The sequence below is a fragment of the Misgurnus anguillicaudatus genome, chromosome 22 (genome assembly GCF_027580225.2).
Source record: "Misgurnus anguillicaudatus chromosome 22, ASM2758022v2, whole genome shotgun sequence".
Taxonomy (NCBI): Eukaryota; Metazoa; Chordata; class Actinopteri; order Cypriniformes; family Cobitidae; genus Misgurnus; species Misgurnus anguillicaudatus.
Window position 1 is genome coordinate 23257939 of NC_073358.2, and position 24051 is coordinate 23281989.

The window sequence follows — 24051 nt, forward strand, 5'->3', positions numbered from 1 at the left end:
GTTCTCACGCCTCTTTTCAGAGAAGAGCATGAGTGAAAATACAGTGACAACATATATCTTAAAAGTAGGAACATAAAAAAAATATAAATGGATGGATAAGTGCTTTGATAAATTGTGAATAGACAATTCTGTCTCAGGCAAAATGAACTAAGATTCATTACAGTATTTATGTATAGACGGTTTCATCGGACGCACGTGATACACGTCTGGATCCGAACTTTACTTCCGATTTCGTTTTTTTAATGGTCTGACTAGTTGCTAAACTGATCGTTTGAACAAATACCTCGTCAAAAATAACAAATGTTTTGGTTTCCTAGGTAATCTATGTGTTGTTTTTTTTGCTTGTTATATAAATAAACTACATTTAAAGAACTTTGTTGTTATTTATTCTTAGCGGAGTTTACCGGAAGTTACGTGCGGCCCGCGACAGCCACTTGTTTATGTTGTTACTGCTGAAACCGTCTATATATTAGTCTGTAAGGTGTCGCAATATCGCATAGTAAGTAAATGAACATCATATTTTCTTGAAAATATCTTTGTGTATGTGTTTACAGTACATGTACGACCTTTTTCTGTTTCTTGTGGGTTGGATTCACAGATGGGGCTGGGTAGCCGAAGTTCTTTGTAGTGGTTTGCAGCTCTTTAGAGTCCTGCCCTTCCCTATGTCTGTTTGTTTCACAGATGTGCTTTGACTAAACTTCAGCCCAAATTAATGAAAAACGGCTGATATTATAGGGTTAAACAACATGTGATATTTTGACTTAAATAATATTTATATTTGTTTATTCGCAGGACAAAAAGAGAGATTTTGTGAAAATAAAGGGTATGTTGACTCTTTCACCGCCAGCGTTTTTTTAAAAAGTTGCCAGCCAGAGCCAGCGTTTTTCATGATTTTCACCAAAGATTAATGCCTTCCAGAAAATGTTCTTCTTTAAATATATAAACATACAATATACCAAATGAAAGAACAGACCCTCTGCTTTCAAAAAAAAAAAAAAAACGTTTCATCCTACCTTAAGTGGTTCTTTTGTAATCAGCTTTTGAATATGGGTAGGTTTCTGCAAAAACACCACATTTTGAGCAAAAAGTGAGCCATTTTTGTGACGGACTTTTCATAGAGATCCCATTCAGAGCGATCTTTAAAACAGACACGGACATGCAGCAGCTTGCCATAGGGCAATACTTCCGGGTTTAAAAAGTTGCGGAATAATAAAAGAATAATAGCGGTATTGCGGAAAGACGGAAAATCTCGTCATTGGCGGGGAAGCTTTTCTCTTAATTGACGAGATATCTCGTCAATGGCGGGGAAAGAGTTAAATGGAGCTAATGCTACCAAAAGTATACTACATTCGTAGCTAAGAGCATGATGAAAGTGATCCACCTGGTGGGTGTTCCTGGAGCTCAGTTGTAGAGCATTGTGTTAGCTGCGCAAATGATTGTGGGATTGAACCACATATAGTATACTGATCAAATGTATACATTGTAATGCACAGTAAGTCGCTTTGGATAAAACCGTCTGCCAAATGTAATGGGTGCTTCATTTCTGCAGCAATCTTAAGGAGCTTCAATTCTGTCTGCAGATTCTGTATGGGTTTGCTTTATTAGTATATCTTTAAAAGGATTTTAAAATCTCTTGAGTCTAAGCTAAATTTACCAAACCTTTCAATCACTGAACCACAGAGCTTAGCAAAGTGTTGCCGAAAATGAACCCATACAACCAAAATATAAATTATGCTCTGTGGTCTTCAGAAAAGCCCATTTCTCCTGTTGAAATACTTCCTTTCACTAGATTTAAGCGTACAGCAAACCTGAAGTGTTGTGGTAAATTCAGTATGGCATTTCCTTACTCCACCCAGTCAAATTCCTTCTTCTTGCCACCTAAGCAGTTACAGCTTTATCACACCAGCCACCCAAACATAAAAACCATGCTGTTCTCTTATTTTTGATTGGGAAAGGGAAATGTCCCCCAACGCTTTGGTACGTCCTGTAAGGGAACAAAAGCCTGGCAAAGCACTGGTTCTTTGAGGCTCTGTGTATATGAGGCTTATATCATTTTAGAGGCGCCAACCCATTTTGACAGGAATATCCTGTTATGTATAGTGATCAGCAATGCAAAATTCTGAGGATTAGCATAATTGGAGGAAAAACAAGGTGGCAGTTATTTGTCAAAGGTCCAAGAGCTCTCATTCATCAGTGTTATTCTCCAAATACATGGTATAGCTAATTTACACAGTCACTACAGGGATGAAAAAATGCTCTGACTCAGAAAACCACCTTTTCACAGAATTAGATTTGTGAAATTGCTGTTTTAAACTGTTGTCTGTTCTCACGGATTATAGTCTTTCTTGTTATACAGATTTATTGTGGATAGGGCTGTCACGTTAATGAAATTTGGCTGACGGTTAATTGCCTAATAAATTGTGAGGATTATGACGATTAATTGCCTGTTTTAGGGCCTTGACGTTTAATTCTCATAGATTTTTTTGTTTGTTCATGAAATAAATGTCACACATTGTTGTGATTATTTACATTAAAACTTTTGCAAGGTTTACCTGGCAGTAAATATTAATAAACATAACACATATTTAAAAGTAATTATTTAATGAATATATCTTTCAAAAACTGAAAAAAGTCCCTAAATTTGAAATTGCTGTTTTACTTTTGGAAATGTATGTTTTACTTGACAATTCATACTGCTTATCATAGTTTTGCAGCATTTCTTTAAATGCTGTTTTACCATTGTATCAAATGGCTTTGCAATGTATCTTGTTACACTGTCAGTCAAGGAGCGCCATTTAGATATGGTCTCGTTTATACAGGCGTTACAGCTCCCCCTTGTGTTTTTTAGAGAGATGTGCAATCATTGCGGTGATCTGAAATCATCGCGATGAGGTCAAACAATTGCGATGAGATGATTATTTAATCATTGTGACAGCCCTAATTGTGGATTCTGTAGTGTCTTATGCCACTATTGCATTGTATAGATGGTTTCAGCAGTAACAACATAAACAAGTGCCTTTCGTGGCCATCACGTAAGTTCTGGTAAACTCTGCGAAGAATAAATAACAACAATGTCCTTTTAAAGTAGTTTAATTATATAACAAGCAAAATAAACAACACGTAGATTACATAGGAACCCAAAACATTTGTTATTTTCACAAGGTATTTGTTTAAGAGTTCAGTTTCAGCAACTAGTCAGACCATTAAACAAACAGAAAGTTTAGACCAGACGCTTATCGCGTCACCGCACGTGCGCCCGATGAAATTGTCTATAGTACGGCCAGAAATGGTTCAGTACACCTCACTTTTGGAGGGTTTTCTACTGTGTACAGTTCCTAGTACCCAATACTTTTTAGTACCGCCTCGGTTAAGGTTTCAAGTGAGCCATACTATTACTAAAACGTGATGCAGGTCATTAATTGGTCAGAGGGAATCGTCACTACCACCGGAATTGCTAAATGCAAGATGAGGTTACCCTTGTGCGCCGCTGAGCATACTAAGTGATGTCATCATCTGTGCTGTGTTCTTCAAGTACCCAAACTCCCTTTTGGCGGTGAAAAACATCCACATGCCGAGAATCAAGAACACCATTCCATATATACGCTCTGTTGCTGAGCGCTTTTGTATTGTGTTTTATTATGATGTCACGGCAGTAAAGGGTGGCGCAAATGAAACGATAAGTCTATGGTCCCACCCACTTTAAGCCCCCCACGAAACTCCAATGGACAACCAAACCGAGCCAAAGAAAAGCGAGCTGAACATTACATTCAACAACTGAGTGGCGTCTTGTGTTACCTTCACAATTGGGCACTAAATCACATTCCGCTCGTTTTTCTTCACTTCTCCCTGCTGGTGGAATGACATTCCTTTTGCAATCCGGTCAGCCGCATCTCTTGCAACATTCAAAAAACAATAAAAAAAAAAACATTTTCTTCCAAATATACTACTTGACATAGATATTGACACACTTCTTTCTCTTCTCCAGTTTCAGTAAAAACAGTCTTTCTTTTTCTTTAAACAGGTATTGTTTCGAATAGTGAAAACTTGTATCTTGTTATAAGCACCTTTTGTACTATTGCCTCCCTATTACACATTACTTTTATTGTTTCCTAATCTTTGTAAGTCGCTTTGGATAAAAGAGTCTGCTAAATGCCTACATGTAAATGTGTCGTGTTTCCCATTTCCGTCCTATTTTGTGAGGTTTCCACTTTACTTTTGCCCAGGTACTATTTGTTATTTTAATTTATATTCTTAAATAATCAATCTAATTAATTAAAATTAATACATTTAGAAAGTTAATCCACTTATATGGAATATAATATAATATTGTAACTACATGTAAACTTTTTTTTACACACGTTGCAAGAATGCAAACATCTTAGCCACATAAGGGAGATTAAATTTCGAGTCAAGAGTCCTGGGTCTACTTTGTTTTCATCAACATATGTCAGAGCCCACATTTTGTAGACTATTTTTCTTAATATCGTTCAAAATCATGTCTTATGTTTTCTCCTTTGTGTCCTTGTCATCTAAAAGAGAGAAAATGGTTATTTTTCACAGTCTGTGAAGCATTGATTTTTTAGTCCTAATCCTACTGTATAAGCAAAAGCTTTTGACCACTCTGAAATTGAATCATGGTGTTGTAAATAATTAAGTGTATATTAAAGTTTGATACTGTGCTAGCACTCATAAACCACTTTAGGAAATATATATCCAAGCAGTGATACCCTATGAGCATAAAGTGCATCTTTTCCAATAAATGACTTCCTGACATGACAGATAATGGGTTGTGTCCATTTGCAATGAGGACGGATTATCATGTATTTAAAGCTAATTCAGGCTATCTTCAAGAGAAAAAAAGAGATATTTTGCAGTTCACACAAGGCACTTTTCTTATTGTCGAGTGGACAGATGGTCCTTTTGTTTCCTGTAGTTAATTCTCCCGTATTGCAGTAGAGGCAGCATGACGCCACACGTTTTGAAGGCAGTTCATAGCACATAACCCGCTAGTTATCACTTCTTAACAGCTTGACACCTTTCTAGTTCGCCTGAAAAATGTCAATCTTTGTGGATAATAAATGCGACTGTGTGATTGTGCTGTTTGTTTATGAAGGGTTGCGTGTTGTGAAGTGAATGGTAAATGAGCCGCTGATGTGAAGGCACTACAGAGTCAAGCCACTCGCGATGTGGGAAGGTCCTGACAGAGTACACACACTCACATCAGCACAGAGGGACACAAAGAAGGAAGCTGCATGTAAATAACCCATTATACTCACGCGCTAAAGAGAAGCTGATTTGTGGGGGTTTAAAAGTCTTTCCTGTAAAGTAGAGAGAGCGTTTATTTACTACCGCGAGTCGCTATTGTTGTTAAAGTCAGACGTAAAGAGCACGCGCGTTCGCGACAGCTGGAAGAGTTTGAGGAGCGACTGGAAAGCGCGTGTCGGGTTGTGATTTTTGGAGATCGTTTAATATCGTCTGCCTTTCCTTATCGCATTTTTTGTTTTGTTTTGGAAAGTTATATTTTTATTCTTGGATGATTGGTGCCTTCTGAATCTTTTTTCTGTGGACACGCGACATGTGAAAGCCGATTTGTTTAGCTCTGGATCATTTGATTCATGTACTTGCAGTCGTCCCATAATGTTTTTCAAATCACTGGACAGATTAATGGTTTGAAGGGGAGGAGGAAGTGCAGTGGGAGACTGAACTTTAAATCCGAAGCTGATATCTCTCCTGAATGATGCCCATAGACAGACTCGCAGACATGGAGGAGAAACTTCGCATTTTGGAGGACTTAAATATGATATACATTCGTCAGATTGCCCTGAGTTTAAAGGTAGGCACTTACATATAATGTATTTATCTTTACATTGCTATTTTAAGTGTAATGAAGTATGAGAGTGCATTTATTTACATCTACATTAAGCAGACGCTTTTATCCAAAGGGATTGATTTCCCTACTGAAAAATCCAGCTATAAACTGGTCCTCCCAGCCTGGCAAAGCAGGTCAAGCTGGTGAGTCAGCTGGTCTTCCAGCCTGACCAGCTAAGTCCAGCTAGGCAAGCCTAAAAAGTGACCAAAACACCGCTAGACCAGCTTGCTACACCAGAAATACCAGCTAAAACCAAGCTGGGAGAACAGCTCACCAGCTTATGCTGGTCTAAGCTGGATTTTTCAGCAGGGTTACCAATTGAGTAACATGGTATAACCTAAATCTATATGCTGTTAGGCTATATAAAATATTCAGAAAGGCACTGTGTGCGGTCATTCCCTAACACTTTTCCAGTTGTCACTTGTAATTGTATATGGATCATGCAGCTGCTCTCTTTAATATACACTATAAATACTGATTAGAAATACAGTAATGCTTGAAACAGAGAAACTGTTTCTTTAGTGGTCCTGGTCAGCAACTGTACACTTATCTGGTGTCTCATGGGATATTTTTGTGTGTCAAGAGACTTTTCTCCTTGTTTGTGATTTTGACGTTACGTGTCTAGACTAATAAGTACCAATTTTTGCAAGACACCTCAGCAGAGACTTTTCTTGGCAGGTGTTATCTTTGAAAACAATTCCTCATTTGATATCATCGGTGTTAAAATAACAATACCTTGTTTTGCAACTCTGAGCGGTGCAGAAACGAAACACTGCCATCGTCACGCTGTATGGCAGATACCTCTCATTCCTGATTTACTAAGTAGGCAATGGTCCGTGCTGTCAATTTTGTATTTATTATTAGCAGCAGGAGGAACGTGACAAACTATACAAGAAATATCAACATGCGTATCAAATGGCATAGTTTTTTTTAACCTCCCTTGGTTAAGAGGTGAAGTTGTCCTCGTTTTTCTCGCAGCTGTTGTGTGTTATGAATGCTCAGTATTTCATTATGTGACTTTCAGTGTGCTTCAGCTCATCGCTAAGGTGCATAGGGTTTAGCATGGGTGACAAAACTGACCTCTTAGACCATGCTGAGACCTTACATCCTGGCTTTCCAGGTAGTCTGACAGCTACCGCAGCAGACATTTTTTCTGTGGCCCTAAATTTGATTTCAACATCTGCATTCCCCTGAGATAATAAAAAGACTCTGAGGCGCCTGCTTTGAGCTGAAGGACATCTGCATGGATTCCTAGTGCATTTTAATTCTTCATGGTAATCCATCTTCGAGTTTACAGTCTTGAGTTCTGCAAGTGTGAATTTGAAAGAGCTCCTCACAGTATGAGATCAAGCTTTGTGTACTCCTGCGTGAAAGGAGAGAACAAAAAGTTATTGTTCAACTCGAGATTACTGTCATTTTCTCCAAAATTGAGTGTTTTGTGCTTAATCCGCTTATTGTAGTGTGGTTTTAATTGGTAAAATGAAGTTTTGGGTGTTATCTCCTTTACTTTAAAAATGTTGCATTTTTGTCAAATCAACAATATTTTTATTACTTAAAGTGACACTTCATTTTAAATATTTGATTTTTACCATTTTGGAATCCATTCAGCCGATCTTCGGGTCTGGCGGTACCACTTTTAGCATAGCTTGGCACAATCCATTGAATCTGATTAGACCATTTAGCATCGCACTCAAAAATATCCAAAAAGTTTCGATATTTTTCCTATTTAAAGCATAAATCCACTGGAAACATCAACTCGAAACAGGGTGAACGGCACTTTCACATTCGCTTTGTAGCCCTCTATCGGCCAAAAACATATTAAAGAACTTTCCAACCGTCGGGTCGCGATTCTGTAGTTCGAGTGAAAACTACAAAAATGTGCTTTACGGCAGACCTACAATCCAATCAGATCCAGCTATGCTGCAGTATTTACGACAGAGGTAATGGACAAATCCGCTTCTAACCTGTAGGGGGAGCAAAGAGCAAAAACTCTTTAGTGTTGCTTTAAAACTTGACTCTTCTGTAGTTACATTGTGTACTAAGACAGACGGAAAATTAAAAGTTGTGATATGGCTAGGAACTATACTCTCATTGTTGCGTAATAATCAAGGACTTTGCTGTTGTAACATAGCTGCAGGAGGCGCAATAACATTACATAGCAGCTGAAAGTAGTCCCCTTTCAATTGCAGGGGACTATTTTCGGGCACTGCGTAATATTATTACGCCTACTGCAGCCATGTTACAGTACACTATGTACAGAATAGTCAAGATTTAAATAGGAAAATATCGAAAGTCTTTGGTTATTTTTGAGTGCGATGCTAATGGTCTAATCAGATTCAATTGATTATGCTAAGCTATGCTAAAAGTGGTACCGGCAGACCCGGAGATCAGCTGAATGGATTCCAAAACTTAAAAACTTAAACAAGTTGAAACACTTTAACTCAATTTGTTATGTCAACTTATAACTTAAGTCAAAACTGAATCAGTCTTGTAATCAGTATTATAAAAAATGACCTTTTGTATGGTCAAGCATTCCTAGAGAAATGTTTATGTTGATTTATGGTGTCATTAGATATGTTATGTATGTACATTGCTGTCTGGTTAGAGCTGGAAAAATATTTATACACTAACTGTACATGGTAACAGCCAGTCTAGGGTAACACTCTATTTTGAGAGAATAAAGAGGCATACATACACAAGATGACTTCTTGCATACCAAAACAGCTAGACAGAGAGCGATTGATGGAAACTTAACAGTACACACGGATCCTGAGACATGATGTTTTTCAAGTTAGATCTTAACACAGCACAAAATGAATCAATGGTGATGTATTTAATAAACTGGACTTGTTGCAATAGCCAGACATCTGTCTTATGCATCTGTCTTAACTGTTATATTAACTATATAATTTAAGTACATATAAATGTCCGTATGATCTACATGTGAAATGCATAGTACATCTAGCTGTTTTTTGTATTATGCTTTTTTACCTATACACTTTACAACCATAATGATTCTTCGTTGGCAGCTCATGGCAATGGGGTCGTTGTTATTATAAGTATTACTTTGAAGAGTAAAATCTCTCTAGGCTCTCTTTCAAAATAAAATGGGAAATGATTTGGCTTAGACAGAGCTCCAGTGCTGCAAAAACATTTTTTTTTGAAAGATCGGGGAATTCTAATAGCATTACAAGTTGCAATCAACCTTTTAACTAGTCCATTTCAAAATGAAGCTGACCACATTCTTGGCACTGTTCCATCAACATTCCACTCTATGTCCTTCTTTTTACGATGCCTCTGTCTGTCCTAAAATCTAGATGAACACCTCCCTGGTGTGGCTACAACCTTTTGCTGCTGAAATTCATAGCTATTTCCTGTTCCCATCACCCATCACAACAAACAGGCTGAGCTTCATCAGCGTGATTGACCGGTATGATGTCATCTCTGCTAGCCACACAACCCACCCTGCCTGACCACACATACGGTCGCATGCTGTAGGTATGAAAATGCCTGTGTGAGGAGTGATTGCTCCCATGGGCTGTGCTCAGTGTTGTTGCTTGCCCTTGCTTCCTTGGTCAGTTTCTCTATAAAGTTGTTGTATGGTAATTGTATACCCAAAGTAAAGGAAAATGAAAGATTGTTTGTGGTTTAGCGTTTAATGTTGATGTCAAGCGTGCCGCACAAGCCCTGAAAAGTGAAGCCAAAACATCTTGATCGCTCCCCAGTGACTGGTCCCAGTATAGGTCATAAACCCCGCCTCCCCCATGTTATTCAATTGGGACTTGAGACCAACTAAACAATTTAATTACACTTCAATTATCTTTTTTCTGCAACTGGTTTCTGTCATTTATTGTAGTTTTTATCACGCTGATGTAAATTCAAGTGTTTGTTTTTAAAATAAGTTTGTTTTTAGTTTGTTATTTAATGCTATAAAAACGGTGGTGTCACGTCATGATTGACAGCTGTGATATGCGCATTCTACGAGAGCGAGGGCGGGACCTTGATTTCGCGGCTTTACTTCCTGCTCACTACTGCGCAGGACTGGTCCCGAAATCGCTACTGCGCAAACTCAAGCCCCAAGATGTCAGCGCTGTATTGGGACACTGGTGGCCATTTCACCAATGGAAGAGAGCGGACGGGCATCGTCCATCTTTTTTTACAGTCGATAGTTGATGTCCACAGTTTTATGCAAACATTTCAATTGACCAAAAATGTATTATTAGTTTGTGCCTTGCATTGTTTCAAACTAGTATGCTTTCTTACTGTGGAAGGTAAAGAGAATTTAAAAATGCTCATGCTACTTTCTTCCATACAATAAAAGTAAATAGCATCTTTTAAGAGTTTAAGAGCACCTTTTGTCCGATTTAAGTTTTTTTGTGTAAGGCCGTTTTCACATCTGTAATTCGGTTCATTTGGTCCGGACCAAAAGCAAAAAATGATACATTGTAACTTTTTTAGCAGATTTGGTTCCATTTCACACCACACTGATTGCTCTGATCCGCACCAATTGAAAAGAACCAAAATTCTGTCATGTGATAAGATCAACATCACTCATTGGCCACATGTATTTGAACGTATTTCCTAAACGGCTTCACGATTGGTCAGAATCAACGTGCGGGAAATTCCAACGGAACCCCCGGAATTAAACAAAAGAAGGATAATACAGCAGACACCATGGACAGATGGCTGTGCGCGGGAATTATGTCTTCGTGGTTGTTATACATAGTTTGTATACAGCACTCTAGACAAACTATTTTCAGAATGAATCACGGATGCGGCTTGAAAACAACGGTTTAATGCACTACAAACGGCGAAGACAAAAAAATTCAGAGGCTCCGCCCGCACCTCCTCGCAACTCCAGGTATGTCCGCGATTTGTCATTGTGCTAATATTGCTAATAGAAATGGTCAACAAACACTTCCTCATCCGATAATGCACTGCGCAGTTGACTACGGCAGCTGGTTTAGTCCAAAATGCGCAGTACTTTTGCAGTTAGGTCGGTTCGATCTCGGATCGTGTTCTCACCACAAACGAACCGCTCTAGAGTTCGTTTGAAAGTGTACCGAGACCACATCTGCAAGCTGGTCTCGGTCCGCTTGTTTGGTCCGCTTTTGGTGCACACCAGAGTTTGATTGCTGCATTCTCACTTGCCCAAACGAACTGCACCAACTGAGCAATCAAACTCTGGTACGATTCAATCGAACTAAACAAGGCAGGTGTGAAAACCCCCTAAGTTTGTATTAGTACATGTTAACGATATGCAAAAGGTGCATACCCCAAAGTAAGTGATGACACGAGTTATCGTCTCCAACGTAAATCTCTTTTCTTGGACTACAACAAACACACGGATTGTATGCAACTTCCTGGGATTGGTGATGTAGTCAAGAACAACATTATCATAATTTCTCCCGCTTCGGACTTACAGCCTGTAAGTTAACTCCTGTTAGCAACCAAATCTTTCAAACATGGTAAGGAGCGTCATGACGTCAGGGGTATTCAGGCCAATCACAGTGTACAAATTAGCTGACCGATCAGGGACACAGTTTTTCAAATCTGTGCGTTTCAGGAAGAAAATGAAATAATTCAGGCTAATTCAACTCCTTACTAGTCAAGTAAGTTGGAGCGAATTGTAAATTCAAGTTGATTAAACTTAAAAATTGATGTGCAACAAAAAAATTTGTTCACAGTGCACAAAAATTATTTTGTTTCATTTGAAAAAAATCATAATGGTTTTAAAATAGCATTAGGGTAAGTAAAAGCTGACCGAATTTTCGTTTGTTGGTCAACACTGTCCTGAAATCCTATACAAAATCTACAATAAGAAAAAAATGTATGATGCAGTGTTTATCGCCTCCCATTTGGCAATCTAATTTAGTGTGCGTGAATTCCAGGTGACAGTCCCACAGATGTGCTCAAGGGCATTATGATAACTGAGCAACAATGTCATCTTTGTATCTCGTTTGTTCTGTGGCATATCTACTTTGGAACAAACCAGTAATATAAACCTAACAAGATACATTTGTAAAATTTTAGGGCCCAGCAGCTCTGTAGACAGACGGATCCTTTAATACTCTCACAGCAGTGCATTTACCAGGGTTCCTCCCCTCAGGTGGGTGAGGGTGTGACCTTTGTGCATCCAGCACAGCATGGGTAATGCTTGCTGCCTCTGGTATTTTCTGGTGGTATGTTGAATAATGAAATCTTAAAATAAGAACCTACAGAAACCTAGGTTTTGAACGTTATTGTGCTTGTGGAATCAAAATTGACCTCATAGCTCTGGTCTTTGAACTCCAGCCAGGAGAATGTTCAAATACTTGGGAAAGGGCAGACCTCTCACCTAACCTAGAACCCCAGTGTGACCTGAATCTGCTTCAAATAATCTCCACACTTAAGCAGGTTCAGGTGCCATGTTTGTCTCAGTAGACAAAAGAAAAGTTTGGCCTCTATAGATGTCAGTAAGTACCTACGAAACAACATGTTAATTACATCATGTGGGCCATGAACTGTTTTCTTGGGGTATTTGTGTATAAAAACAGAATTTGGTCTTATAATATGGTTTACAAACTAGGTCTGAGTGAGAAAGTGGTCATCGCACTACAGGTTGACCTAACATTCGTGATGCATACCTGACAAATATGACCTTGTTATGCTAAGCTTAGTTTAGCCTTTTGTTGAGATGAATGAACTCAAGTAATGAGCCTGAGCCAAATGTGACTCTTTTTAGGGTTTATAAGGTTAGAGGTCATCAATGTGTGCATACCAGGGCCATTTACTCAGTTGTTTGTCTGTTCATCCATGTAAAATGACAAAGCAAGGACTTCTTTTCATACTGTTAGTTCAGCTGGAGAGTTGTTTAAGTAGCTTTGTCATGGATTATGAGGATTTGAAAATCATGGTAACACACTAACAGAAATCTTTATTGATTTATGTTAAGCAAAAGTGTAGATATTTGACCACCACTTTATGCATTGGTTCTTTCATTTGCATCCGAGGTCACGTTAACCGAAAATTTTACAAATTATTTTAAGCAGTGAAGGAAACATGAGGCTCAGCGGAACGCGACGCCTGACGCCACGGTTGTTTGTACAGGAACTGCCATGTGAGACAGACACACATGTGATGTCCAAACTAGAGGTCTTCTCGGGTCCAAAGAAATGTACCCGACCTGATATGACCCGAATCACTTTATACCCGAACCCAACGTGCATAAATAATTTTTTTTAAAGAAAGACCCGACCCAAGACAAACCCAAGAAAATTAGACCCGAGTTCGACCCGAACCGGACCCGAATGTAAACGGCACTGACGTGTGTGCATTCTGCAGACCCACACGCAGCAGTCAGACAGAAAGAAACTCCGTTGGCCACGCTACCAATTTGGCGAGCTGTTATCTGACGACGACACCAAGGTAACCGCTAAAATGTACATTTGAAATTGAATAACATGGCTGTCTCAACGAAAATTAACCTACCGCCAGCCATACAATGTCGCAAGCGCTCTTGGCAAACAGATGAGAGGTTTGAAAAGGACATTGAATCACACACGCGAGAGAGTTCGGGTCTTCTCGAGTCCGTTCGGCAAAAACGCATTCATTTTAAATTACCCAAGACCCGATGTGGCTATTATTGTACCCGACCCGTGTCCGAGGCACATGTGAAACTTTTAGACCTGAACACGATCGGCACTTGGGTCGGACCTCAGGTTTTCGGATCTAAGTGGACCCGTGAAGACCTCTAGTCCAAACATCTATTTGTGGTAGTCAGTTTTAATTTAACACTGCATTCCAATGATGCTCCCTCTGTTGACCTCTCCCACTTTTTGTATGATGTCACAGCAGTAGGCAGTACAAATATAATGACACACCTATAATCCCTCCCACTCTGAAGTGGTACTAAATAGGGCTGCACGATATATCGAAAATGTATCGCCATCGCGATAACTGTGTATGCGATATGCATATCGCAGGGAGCTGCGATAACTTGCATTTATTTTACGTGTCTATCATTTGTGTGTTGCATGCTTAGATCGTCCAAATTACACCGATCAGAAGGTGGTTCCCCCACACTTACTTTACTTGGGCGGCTCTCTCAAGTATATTAACAACTGCCCACGACAATTTAGCATCAAATTTTGTCTTTTTTGTCCGTGATAATGACATTATGCGTGCAAGCATGTCGTGTCTTTTCTGATGAGTTCGCTGTGCGTTCGCGTGCTTTCTGTTTCTCGATGAATTAGGTGCGACGCAAAGCTCAGTCAGTGTCACGTTGTATCCTTCCATGTTCCTGAACTTGATCATAGTTGTATCCATTAGAGGTCTTCACGGAAGGACACGAGTCTATTTTTTGAAAGGTCAGTCGGGTCCGAGTCGGTCCCATTTTAATTACTTCAGGTACTGGGTCTGTTTAAACCCAAGTCGATCAGAGACGGCCCCGAAGAGTCAGTCAGCGCTAACGTGCTATAGCGCATGTGCAGTCTCAAGCGTGCCTCCGGTTTCTATGGCGATGAAAACTTACTCTTGTTTATATAAAGTCACGGCCACGCGCTGCACTTTCTTTCTCCCATGTTTATAGTATTATTATCAATGATTCATCTTTTTATATCTAAAATGTTTGCTACAAAGATGGTAGCAAATAACCAATGTTAATGCCAAGCCCATATTGTACTGAACAAGCAGCTCAAACAGTCATTATGTAAGCTGAATCTACATACTTTATATAGAGTATACTTTTGAATCAAAAATAATGACGGATTAATCTCTTTTAATCTGCAACAGAGGAATAGAAAGAGAGGCACTTTTACTGCTTCTACACAAACCTATCAACTTTATAATCTTTAGACCTATTTATAATCCATAGACCTGCATTGTCTATCATTAATATACTATACATTTTATTGTATAAAGTTAGTCTTTCTACACCTCTCACAATGTTAATAAATCCCTTTAAAGGGGGTCATATTCACAAGTTCATTCAGCTTTGTTCATGTCAAAGAGAAAGAGAGTTTGGAGTGGTTGGATTTATGAAATTAAAATATAAATATTCAATAAATCAAAGTACTGCGTTATGGTCACACATTACTAGTTTTTTGTCACATGTATAGCATAGTTTAATTACATCTTTAGAATATGCATTACCTCTTTATTTCATTACATATCTAAATGCTAAAATAAAAGCAAAATATAATTTCTCTAAATAAGACATATCGCAAGGCATATCGCCATCGCACCCACCAACAGAACTATCGCATATCGCATATTTTCTCATTATCGTGCAGCCCTAGTACTAAACTCATTGGAAATGCTTACCAAGCCAAAGTAAAGTGAGTTGTCACAACCTGACCCATGGAGTACTAAGCAAGCAATGGAAAGCGCCATTAGTGTCATGCTCTATCAATTGGGCTACAGGAACCTAAGGGTGTGTAATGATGCCAGGGTACTTTTTGGATTAACTCTCCGTTTAACTAATATCATGAAATCCTGTATTTCTAGGAGCATCAATATCATTGCTTTTTTTAGATACATGACTTGGTCTTGTATCTGCTAGACTTTGGCACTGTCACGAGTCAGGGTGGGGTAATGGGAGGAGGGCACAGACTGGTAGTGAAAGAGGGTATTGTAATTGCGCACCCACGCCTCAGTACAGCTTCTTTCGCCTATGGCTCTGGCCCTGGTGCAGTCAGGAACAGGGCTGAATGGACGCACTGTGTGCAGGAACCAGCCAAATGCCTCGAATCGAGCCAGCTTCCTTTGGAAAACAACACCCAGAACACAATTTGTCAGAGGAGACAGCAACGCTTTCACCCTGGCCCCATGCTTTAAAGTCTACCTTGTCATTGTAGATGTTATGCCTTTGGAATATGAGCTTTATTACTCTAAGATAAGATCTGCTGAATCTGCCTTGTCTCAGTTTAGTTAAAAGCTATATATATTTTCATACATATATGGAAAAAGTCTCTCTATTTAAGTCCTGTATTTTTCATTATGACAAGCATATCAGTGCATTATAACGCACCACCCATGTTTTGCTTTTGTAGACCCTGCCACAATCTGTTACAGACGACAATGAAAAGATACACGGTGGCTTTATGTTGCATTAAATCAGATTTCACCTTTATAGTGCTTGTGCCTCTATATAAGATTTGTTTTTCTTGAGGTATTTGTGTATACTGACAGAATTGGTTAACATGCCTAAACAGAATTTGTTCAGTGGCTTGGTCTTATAATATGGTCTGGGTGAGAAAGCAGTGCTTTTAAATGAAAGTGAACCTGATTTGCTCTGTTGGTGCCCAGTCAGCTGCTCTCCATGTTGAAATAAATCCAAGATACACAAAACCTCTTCATGGTAAATACAAACCACTCTCTGTAATTTTATTACGCCCCCCTCCAGCCAACATCTTTATGCGCTGGTAGATGTAGGGACTCAACTGGATGGGTTCCTACTGGTTTTTGTACAGTGACCGGTCCCTTGCGCTGCCCCCGTCCATGTAATTGAATTGAGTCTTACATTGGTAGGTTTGGACAGAAGGCCGAATGAAACTGCAAGAGGGTCATTTTAGCGGCAATATAACAAACCACCGCACCTCCAGCCTCCAGAGAATAGTTTGCCGTTTAGGTCTGTTGATTCACAAAAGCTTCAATCAGCACGGATGAGATAATGTACTTTAGGCTGTTTGTTCATCCTTAGCGCAGTTTGAAATGAACCATCTGGCTGTCCTCCAGGGATAAAACTGTGGAAGTGTGGGGTGCTTAGCTTATCTGATAGTGCTAAAGAGGAGCCCTCATCTCACTGGTACTTTCAGCTCTGTGGTCCTTGAAGTAAAGACTATGTGTGGCCTGTCTGGATGTTCACGGTGGATTATTGCTCATTTTCAGCTCACTATGGAGCTCTGCTGTTTCAGTGTTGTCAGTGTATTTTAATCCCGATGTGGATAAAATTGATTTAGCAGTCATGGGAATGTGCCACTGTCAATGTAATATGATTGTGGCAGCCAAGAAATCTAAAATTGTGGACCTTAGTATTATAAACTTCTAGATTTTTAAGGCAAGCTAGAATCACTCATCATTTTTATGAAAGCACACAAAAACTGTGCTTTGAACTTTGAACCAAAAAATTGTGTTTCATACCGCCCAGGTATGTGATGACATTATATTGCTTATTTATTTTTTATTAAAACAAGATTTATGTCCTTGTTGCAAAACCCTGACCTGCTTCCCAGTTTCGCAGAGCCTTAATTTCGAATCTCTCCCCCTTAACCTTCTTGCAGTGGAACGGCACCTCTTTATGATCTACAGTAGTGCTAAGGCATCTGTCAGCATACCTGTAAAATAAATGAGCTATCATTCTTTTCTTGCATCATCATTATACCTTTCCTTTAGATTTATGGTTCTACTGGAGAAAATAGATTTTCCTCATGTGCTCACTTGAGCAGTGTCAGCCTCCAGCTCCATCGATCCTGACTCTCTATGAAGCAGCAGTTGCTGAGGTTCACGCGGGCCAATGAAAATTGCTGGCGTTAAGTCTCAAGGTGTCAGGAGGCTCGAGTACTCTTTACACCTGGTTTTAAAATCCATCTTGGTCTTTTAATCAGAAGCTGATCATTTATGGTTGCCTCCGCAAACTCTGGTGAACAGTAGGGGTGGAACGGTACGGGGGTCACGGTTCAGTGCATGAATTTAAACGGAGAATACATGGTATGAAAATAAAAACTTGCGTGCAAAATAATTAATGTAATGCGGAACTACTGTTAGATACGCGGGTTCTTTGGGGACAGCTAATCTGTAGCCCCGCTTTAGCTCTGAAGCTCTGATTGGCGCTGATGCAGCTGAGCTCCGCCTATGTATGCGCTCTATCAGAGCCCGTCCACATTCTGGCACTCTGCAGTTTTTTGTTAGGTCGACGCCGGTCCAGTCAGTGAGTGAGCAGCGACAGCGAGTATTGTTAGTGGTGGTGTTCCACCAGAGTTAGGATATCCGCCGGCTTCTTTAAGATCGCAAGTTTGGCAAATCTTTGGTTTCCCAGTCAGTTACAGTAGTACATGCGAGTAGTTACTCTGATGTCATCCACTGTCGTTTCTTGCCTCGTGAAGTCGTACACACCTATTAATGCATCCTACAAGCCTATTTTTTTGTTCTTTCCATTGTACCGAAATTGGATCGAACCGTGACGCCTGAACCGAGGTACGAACCGAACCGGGACTTTTGTGTACCGTTCCACCCCTAGTGAACAGTAGGGTTGAGGCGAATAATTGTGCAAATGCTCGTTTTGTAAAAGAATTTTTATGAATTGCGTGAATACCGTGCAGAAACTCCGTTTGGCCCACAGAAGTAGTACCATTACAAACACTATTCCTGGAAATGTCTAGAAGCTTATTTATATCGCTGTTCTTTACATTTTTCAGGTAGTTTCATTCAATATTTTGAATGATTTTGTTTAACGAGCATTGCTTTTTTAAAATGCACGCTATAAACGACTCAGACTCCTAATGATTTTAGATTTCATACTGTCCGAAATGCCGTAGTACTCGCATTCTGTTCATGAAACGCAGAATCTGAGCCCTTTCGATTCAGAATTGATTTCAGACAGATCTTTTTAATAGGAAACGCGATTAAATCGTCACAGCCCTAGTGAACAGCCCGCTTGCGTTGGAACAATTTTAGTATTTTTGCAGCAGACAGATACAACTGGTGCTCATCATAGTTGTGCCTAGATCTTTCGGCGTAGCCGCGATGGTGCAGGTTACGTGTCGGTTTCATTTATACTTTTGCGTCGTTGTCTGCGTCGATGTGCAAACACACATGCAGACCACTGGTAGGCAGTATCCATATGTGTTACCACAATAGCAGCGCGACCATCAATGAAGCAGCAGCTTGTCAAGTTTAACTCACAAATGAAGGAGAAACAGCAACTTGTTGTGTACTGTATGTTTTGAGATGAATAGCAGTTATGGAAGTGAATAAACGGCGACTAATGTACTGTGTCATTTTTGTTCTCACCGTCGAAAATGGAAATACCAATAACGCAGTTTTTTTACCTGAAGGGAGGGGTTTGAGTGGACCAATCACAGCGCTTGCGGTCCACCTAGAACTGACGCGCTGTTAAAAATTTGGCGAGGTGCCCATCAGGCTACGAATAAGCTAAGAGCGTAGACCTTACGCACAACTATAAATTGGACTTAACAGTGGGTTTTTGATAACAAAACCAAAAGTTCAAATTAAGAACAAAAGTGATGCAAACAACTTTTTTTGTGTCGTACTGCAGACCCAAATAATATAATGAGAACAAAGACCAACAGGGAAACAAGAGTGGGGCAATCAAACTCAGTGTGAAAAGCAGTCAAACCTAGTCTGAAAGCAACATGTAAATGTATAAAATCGTGTAATAGATGATTGACAGGTGAGTAGGTGGTTTTATGTCCTTTCGGATACATCAGGATGTATTAGCCTCCAGGATGTACGTTACTTGTTACTTTTAGAGCTAACTCAAAATTCGATTTAATTGATCCTGTTTCAAAAACCGTACCCGTTTACACCTGAATGTAGCACTGTCCACTATAGCTATAGTATGTGGATGTTGTGCAGGTAAAGCTGATGCAGTAATGTTTCTTGCATGAAACTGTCGCACGTTCAGCACAACGTGACCAGTAATGACTCGAAAATTAATGATTCTTTTAAACCGATTTGTTTTAATGAACTGTTGAAACAATTCAGTCACCAAGTGAATCAATCAGAGCTTAGTGAATCAATGAGTAAAATGCATAACAGAGGACCTGAAAGAGCTTTTCTCCACATTTAATGAGACTAATTAGTCATTATTTTAAGACACAGCGCAAATAATGCAAATTATTGATGAATTGTTGACAAGTTGCAAGTTGGTTAGTTCAATATCAGTCATTTTGACTGGCACGAGGTGATGCATTCATAAAAGCAAAGCAATGATAGAAGCCAGAGCTGCTAGTTAACATAAATTTCGCTATAGTAGACTTTTAGTAGATTATTAAATATAACACTATTATTGTATCATGCAAATGATTGGGATCTTAAGTTATTCTTAACATAACTTTTTTGTTTATTAGGCAGGAAGGCAGATTTTCTTTATCAAGAGTGGATAAAAGGATGACAGAGGTGACAGATGTTCTTTATGACTGTGTACATCATCTATCGCCAAAGACTGCACAACAATGCAAACATTATATTTCATAATTAAAAAATTTTTTTTATAAACTCTGCTGCTATGTTCGTTTTAATGAATTTAAAGTTTTATAAAATAAAAAGTTTTCTTTAATCATTTAATTTTTAAACCCTAAAAAGATGTTGCGTGTAAAGTATGTTGTTGAGTCATGGTACACATCCATGTGTGCATCAGGATAACACCACCTCCACCTCATTTTGAGCCAGGAAAAACCCTGGATGGAATTACATACTTTTTGTCTAGTGAGCAGATTGTGTTATTAAAACCTTTGGAACCGTATTAATTGGTACCTCATATGTCTTTCGCGAGGTGAAATGTTATCAAATCTGGGATTTCTCTCTGCTATTTAAAATCATTCCCCTAAAGTGTAACACTGGCATCCAAAATAGTTTATTCCTTTTGGAAATAGTTTATTCCTTTTTCTATCTCTTACTGGTGAAGGGTTTGCTATATTCTAGGAATGACCTCTTATCTACTGTATAGATTAACCCTTTAACCCGCTCTCACACTTCAGTTTTGCAGTGTTGGTGTTGTTTCTTCCAGTAGTTGCTCTCATTGATTTATTTCTTTCCTTAAATACCTGGTGTTGACCCCATACTGTAATTGTTTTTCTGTTGTACCTTAGGCTATTTGTACATTATACAAGACACAGACAGGTTTTTGATTAACATGAATTCACTATGAAATTAAATTCTGCTTTTGAGGAACGTAAAGCTATTGACTTTCCAATTCAAATCAATTTCAGCTATCAGTCACCTCAGCTTTAGATGTTGTGGATCTGTTGCCACAATGGATAAGTCAATACTTCCAAATGCCTCACTGTGGGTTCACACCAGACGCGAGTTCAACAATTTGTGCGAATAGATTACATACAAAGTCAATGCAAAGACGCGTTTAGACGCATCCTTGCGTGGGGCTATGCGAATAACAACATATGGGCGGCATGTTTGCCGCGAAAACACGCTATTCGCCTCAAACGCATCTTCGCCCAAGTGTAAAATAATCAACTCAAGCGAAAAATTAGCATGACATGAAGTTTAATCCCGCGAGTAATCTAGAGCGAGTAACGCGATGCCCCGCGTTTGGTGTGTACTTGCCTTAACCGATTGAACTCCACTATTATCATTTGATGGTTTCAGCGCTATATTTTGTCTAGTACTTTTAAACAAAGCACAGATTTCCTGAAAAAAACGTGGGATTTATAATGGTTGTGTGTGCAGTGTTTACTTCATATAAAGTGTAATCAAAAGATTTGTAGGTAATTAAAGTTAATGTGAAAAAATGTTTGCAAATAAACACAAAGTAAACAAATGTTAATAATTTTTTGTAACCATGTAAATCTGGACTTATGCATGGCCATTAAAGTGGGTGTTGAAATGAGTTATATATACGATTGCTATGGTTTATTAGAAAATTTTACCATTGAGATTTACTTCATTTATAATAAAATACGCAATATTTTAAATATCTTCTTATATAGAGGGGTTGCAAGTTTACAAACATTGCAGGGTGCGTACGCATCCAGGAGGCAGAAAGCCAGATTGGTGAGCTGATCCGCTACTGCAACAACCTTAATTATTGAAGCGTTCTTTATTGTTTGTATATATAAATAAGACTTGATTTTAGTTCGATCTGTTTTTCTGTCTTTATTTTTGCAGTGTTAATGGGATACACGTATGAATTATAATGTTATAATTATAATGCTAGTAACGTAATAGTCGCATCTACTGGTATGTTAACATCAGGCACTCAGCACTGACTCTGTTGGTACTATTTTCCACGCAACAATTCCTTGGCATTTTGACTTAAAGACACCGCTACTAGCATACAACACAATGCACTTCTCTTCTTTCTGCCTCTCGGTTGCGCGCGCTACCAGTTAGTGACGTCGCCGTGCAACCCGTCTATTGTGCTGATTGTATTGTGGTTAACTTTAAACAATTCGTGCCTCTATACATAATCCCTTCTACACAGGAAATGGTAGCTGTATATATTTCAGTATTTAATGATATAAAAACAAAAATGCAATGTGACGTGCACCACAATGCATCAGTGACATAAGACCCGTCAAGACTTGGCAAGAGAAGGAAACAGAGGCACTGTTTTGGATATACTGTATACGGTGAGGAAGGAAATAAACTACAGACTTGCAGAGACGAGGTCAACACGCCTCAGATAGGAAACAAGATTTTGCTTGGGAAAATATGATAGAAATTTGAAATTACAAGCACTAAGGGAGACTTTTAAGATGGGTAAAAATGCCAAATACAAAACAAACACTATCTTAAATTATCTGTTCAACTCTAAGTGGCCGTTAAGAATTAGAACGTACTGATTGAAGCATTAAATGAATGTCTTTATCTGAGCAGCAGTGAAGCTTTGAATTGGTTTTCTGGAGGATCTGTTGTGAAGTTTTCCCAGCAAGCCATTCTCTGACCCTCTGGCCTTATGCACTGGTTTCTGGTACTCTGGCCTCTGGATGTTTATGGGTATAATCAAAAATACACCATGCACTCAAATTCCACAACACGCAGTTTCCTCTCTGTTTATTTCTCTCTGGCTTTTAGTTTTTCACATAAATATACATACACGCATATAGCAGTACCAGGCTAATTTTACCCCATGATGTGTGCCCTGACACATTCTCTGCTACCCGTGACCAATAATATTGTGTGCTGCAGTTAGTGCAGCTGTTGTTGAACAGATCTTGTTACTGCATGATGATGATCTTTGGATTCTGATGAAAACATTCCCTAACTGCAGGATATGCGTGTCCACATGGGTTTTAAAGCTATATGTAGCATTTCCTGAGGATGTGTGTAAAAGCATGTCAGGTCAAAATTCTTTCTTTTGTGAAGCTTTTCTTTCTCTCTGCTTGTTTCTTATGTTTATTGATTTGAGAAAAACAATTCCCTGGGCAACTCTCTTCTTTCTCTCTCTCTCTCTCTCTCTCTCTCTCTCTCTCTCTCTCTCTCTCTCTCTCTCTCTCTCTCCCCAGACCAATCCTATCACTTTAGTTTCTCTTAAAGTGCCTCTTTTTAACTAAAACAAAGGCTCTTTGTTTCCTTTTTATTAGGTGTTTTAAATGACATTTTTGTTAGTTTGGTCCTACAATTGTAATTTAGTGTGCATGCAAAGGGTCATAACTTCACATACACATAACTTCAAATATAAAAAATAATAATGTTAATAATAAAATGTTACGTTCTTGTGTGTTCTCTGTCTCTTTTCAGCGATCCAAACACGCATTCTTAAGTCTGTTTATTGGTTCATTGGGAATTTCGATGATGGCATTTATACATTCACCAATCTTGTTACACCATCTGGTTTAATGCCCACATGCCATTCTGTTTCCTCGACCTTTTTATTTCACAGTTTCTCCCCTTGGATGTCTTGTTGGTTAGTTGGGAGAAGCACTGTGCATACAGTATACTGTTAAATACACTAGGTTAGGAGCGTGTGCCACCCGCTGTACGTTTTGTGTTTGGTTAGTCAGAGTAGACTAGTTTGGGCATCATTGACACTAGTGTTCTCAACGGGCCTGAAAATTACAACCCGACCCGGCCCGTGGCTTTTAAAGCCCAGACCCGATGTAACCCTGCACATCAACGTGAATTATCTGTCCAAACCTGACCATCGGGCCAACGCCGCCACCCCCCACAACTTTTTTTTCCCTCATACAGGAAATTCAACCTTTAATGTTCACGCCTTTTAACAATATAAATGGTAAATCACACAATAATAAATAAAAAGAACTTAAACATGTACCCAGCCAGCGACTACCTCTGCTGTAGTAGCGACGGTGAATTCACCTGCGGCAAGTTTACTTTTCTCCAACTCCATCTTCATCTCCAGGCAGCAGGCGGGCACGCAGCGGCGTCAGGTCTGCCCCCGCCCCTCTCCTTGATGCACGTTGCACGCAGCAGCCAGACTAGGGCTGCACGATTTGGGTAATTTTTCCCATTGCGGTTATTGATGCTAGCCTAATATTGCGATG

At 39.2% G+C, this 24051-nt stretch overlaps 1 protein-coding gene across 4 annotated transcripts in view; it reads left to right on the top strand.

Annotated features, from left to right (window-relative positions):
- The window catches only part of rtkna (rhotekin a), a 141445-nt gene that overhangs the window by 74401 nt on the left and 42993 nt on the right, over positions 1-24051 (top strand). The window contains exon 1 of one of the 4 annotated variants that reach the window (XM_055200069.2): positions 5104-5833. The exons of the other annotated variants lie outside the window; for them this stretch is intronic. Within the exon in view, the coding sequence (XP_055056044.1) occupies positions 5735-5833 (99 nt within the window). The 5' untranslated portion in view covers positions 5104-5734. Of the gene's footprint in view, positions 1-5103; positions 5834-24051 lie in introns of those variants that run through there. 4 annotated transcript variants of the gene reach the window in all.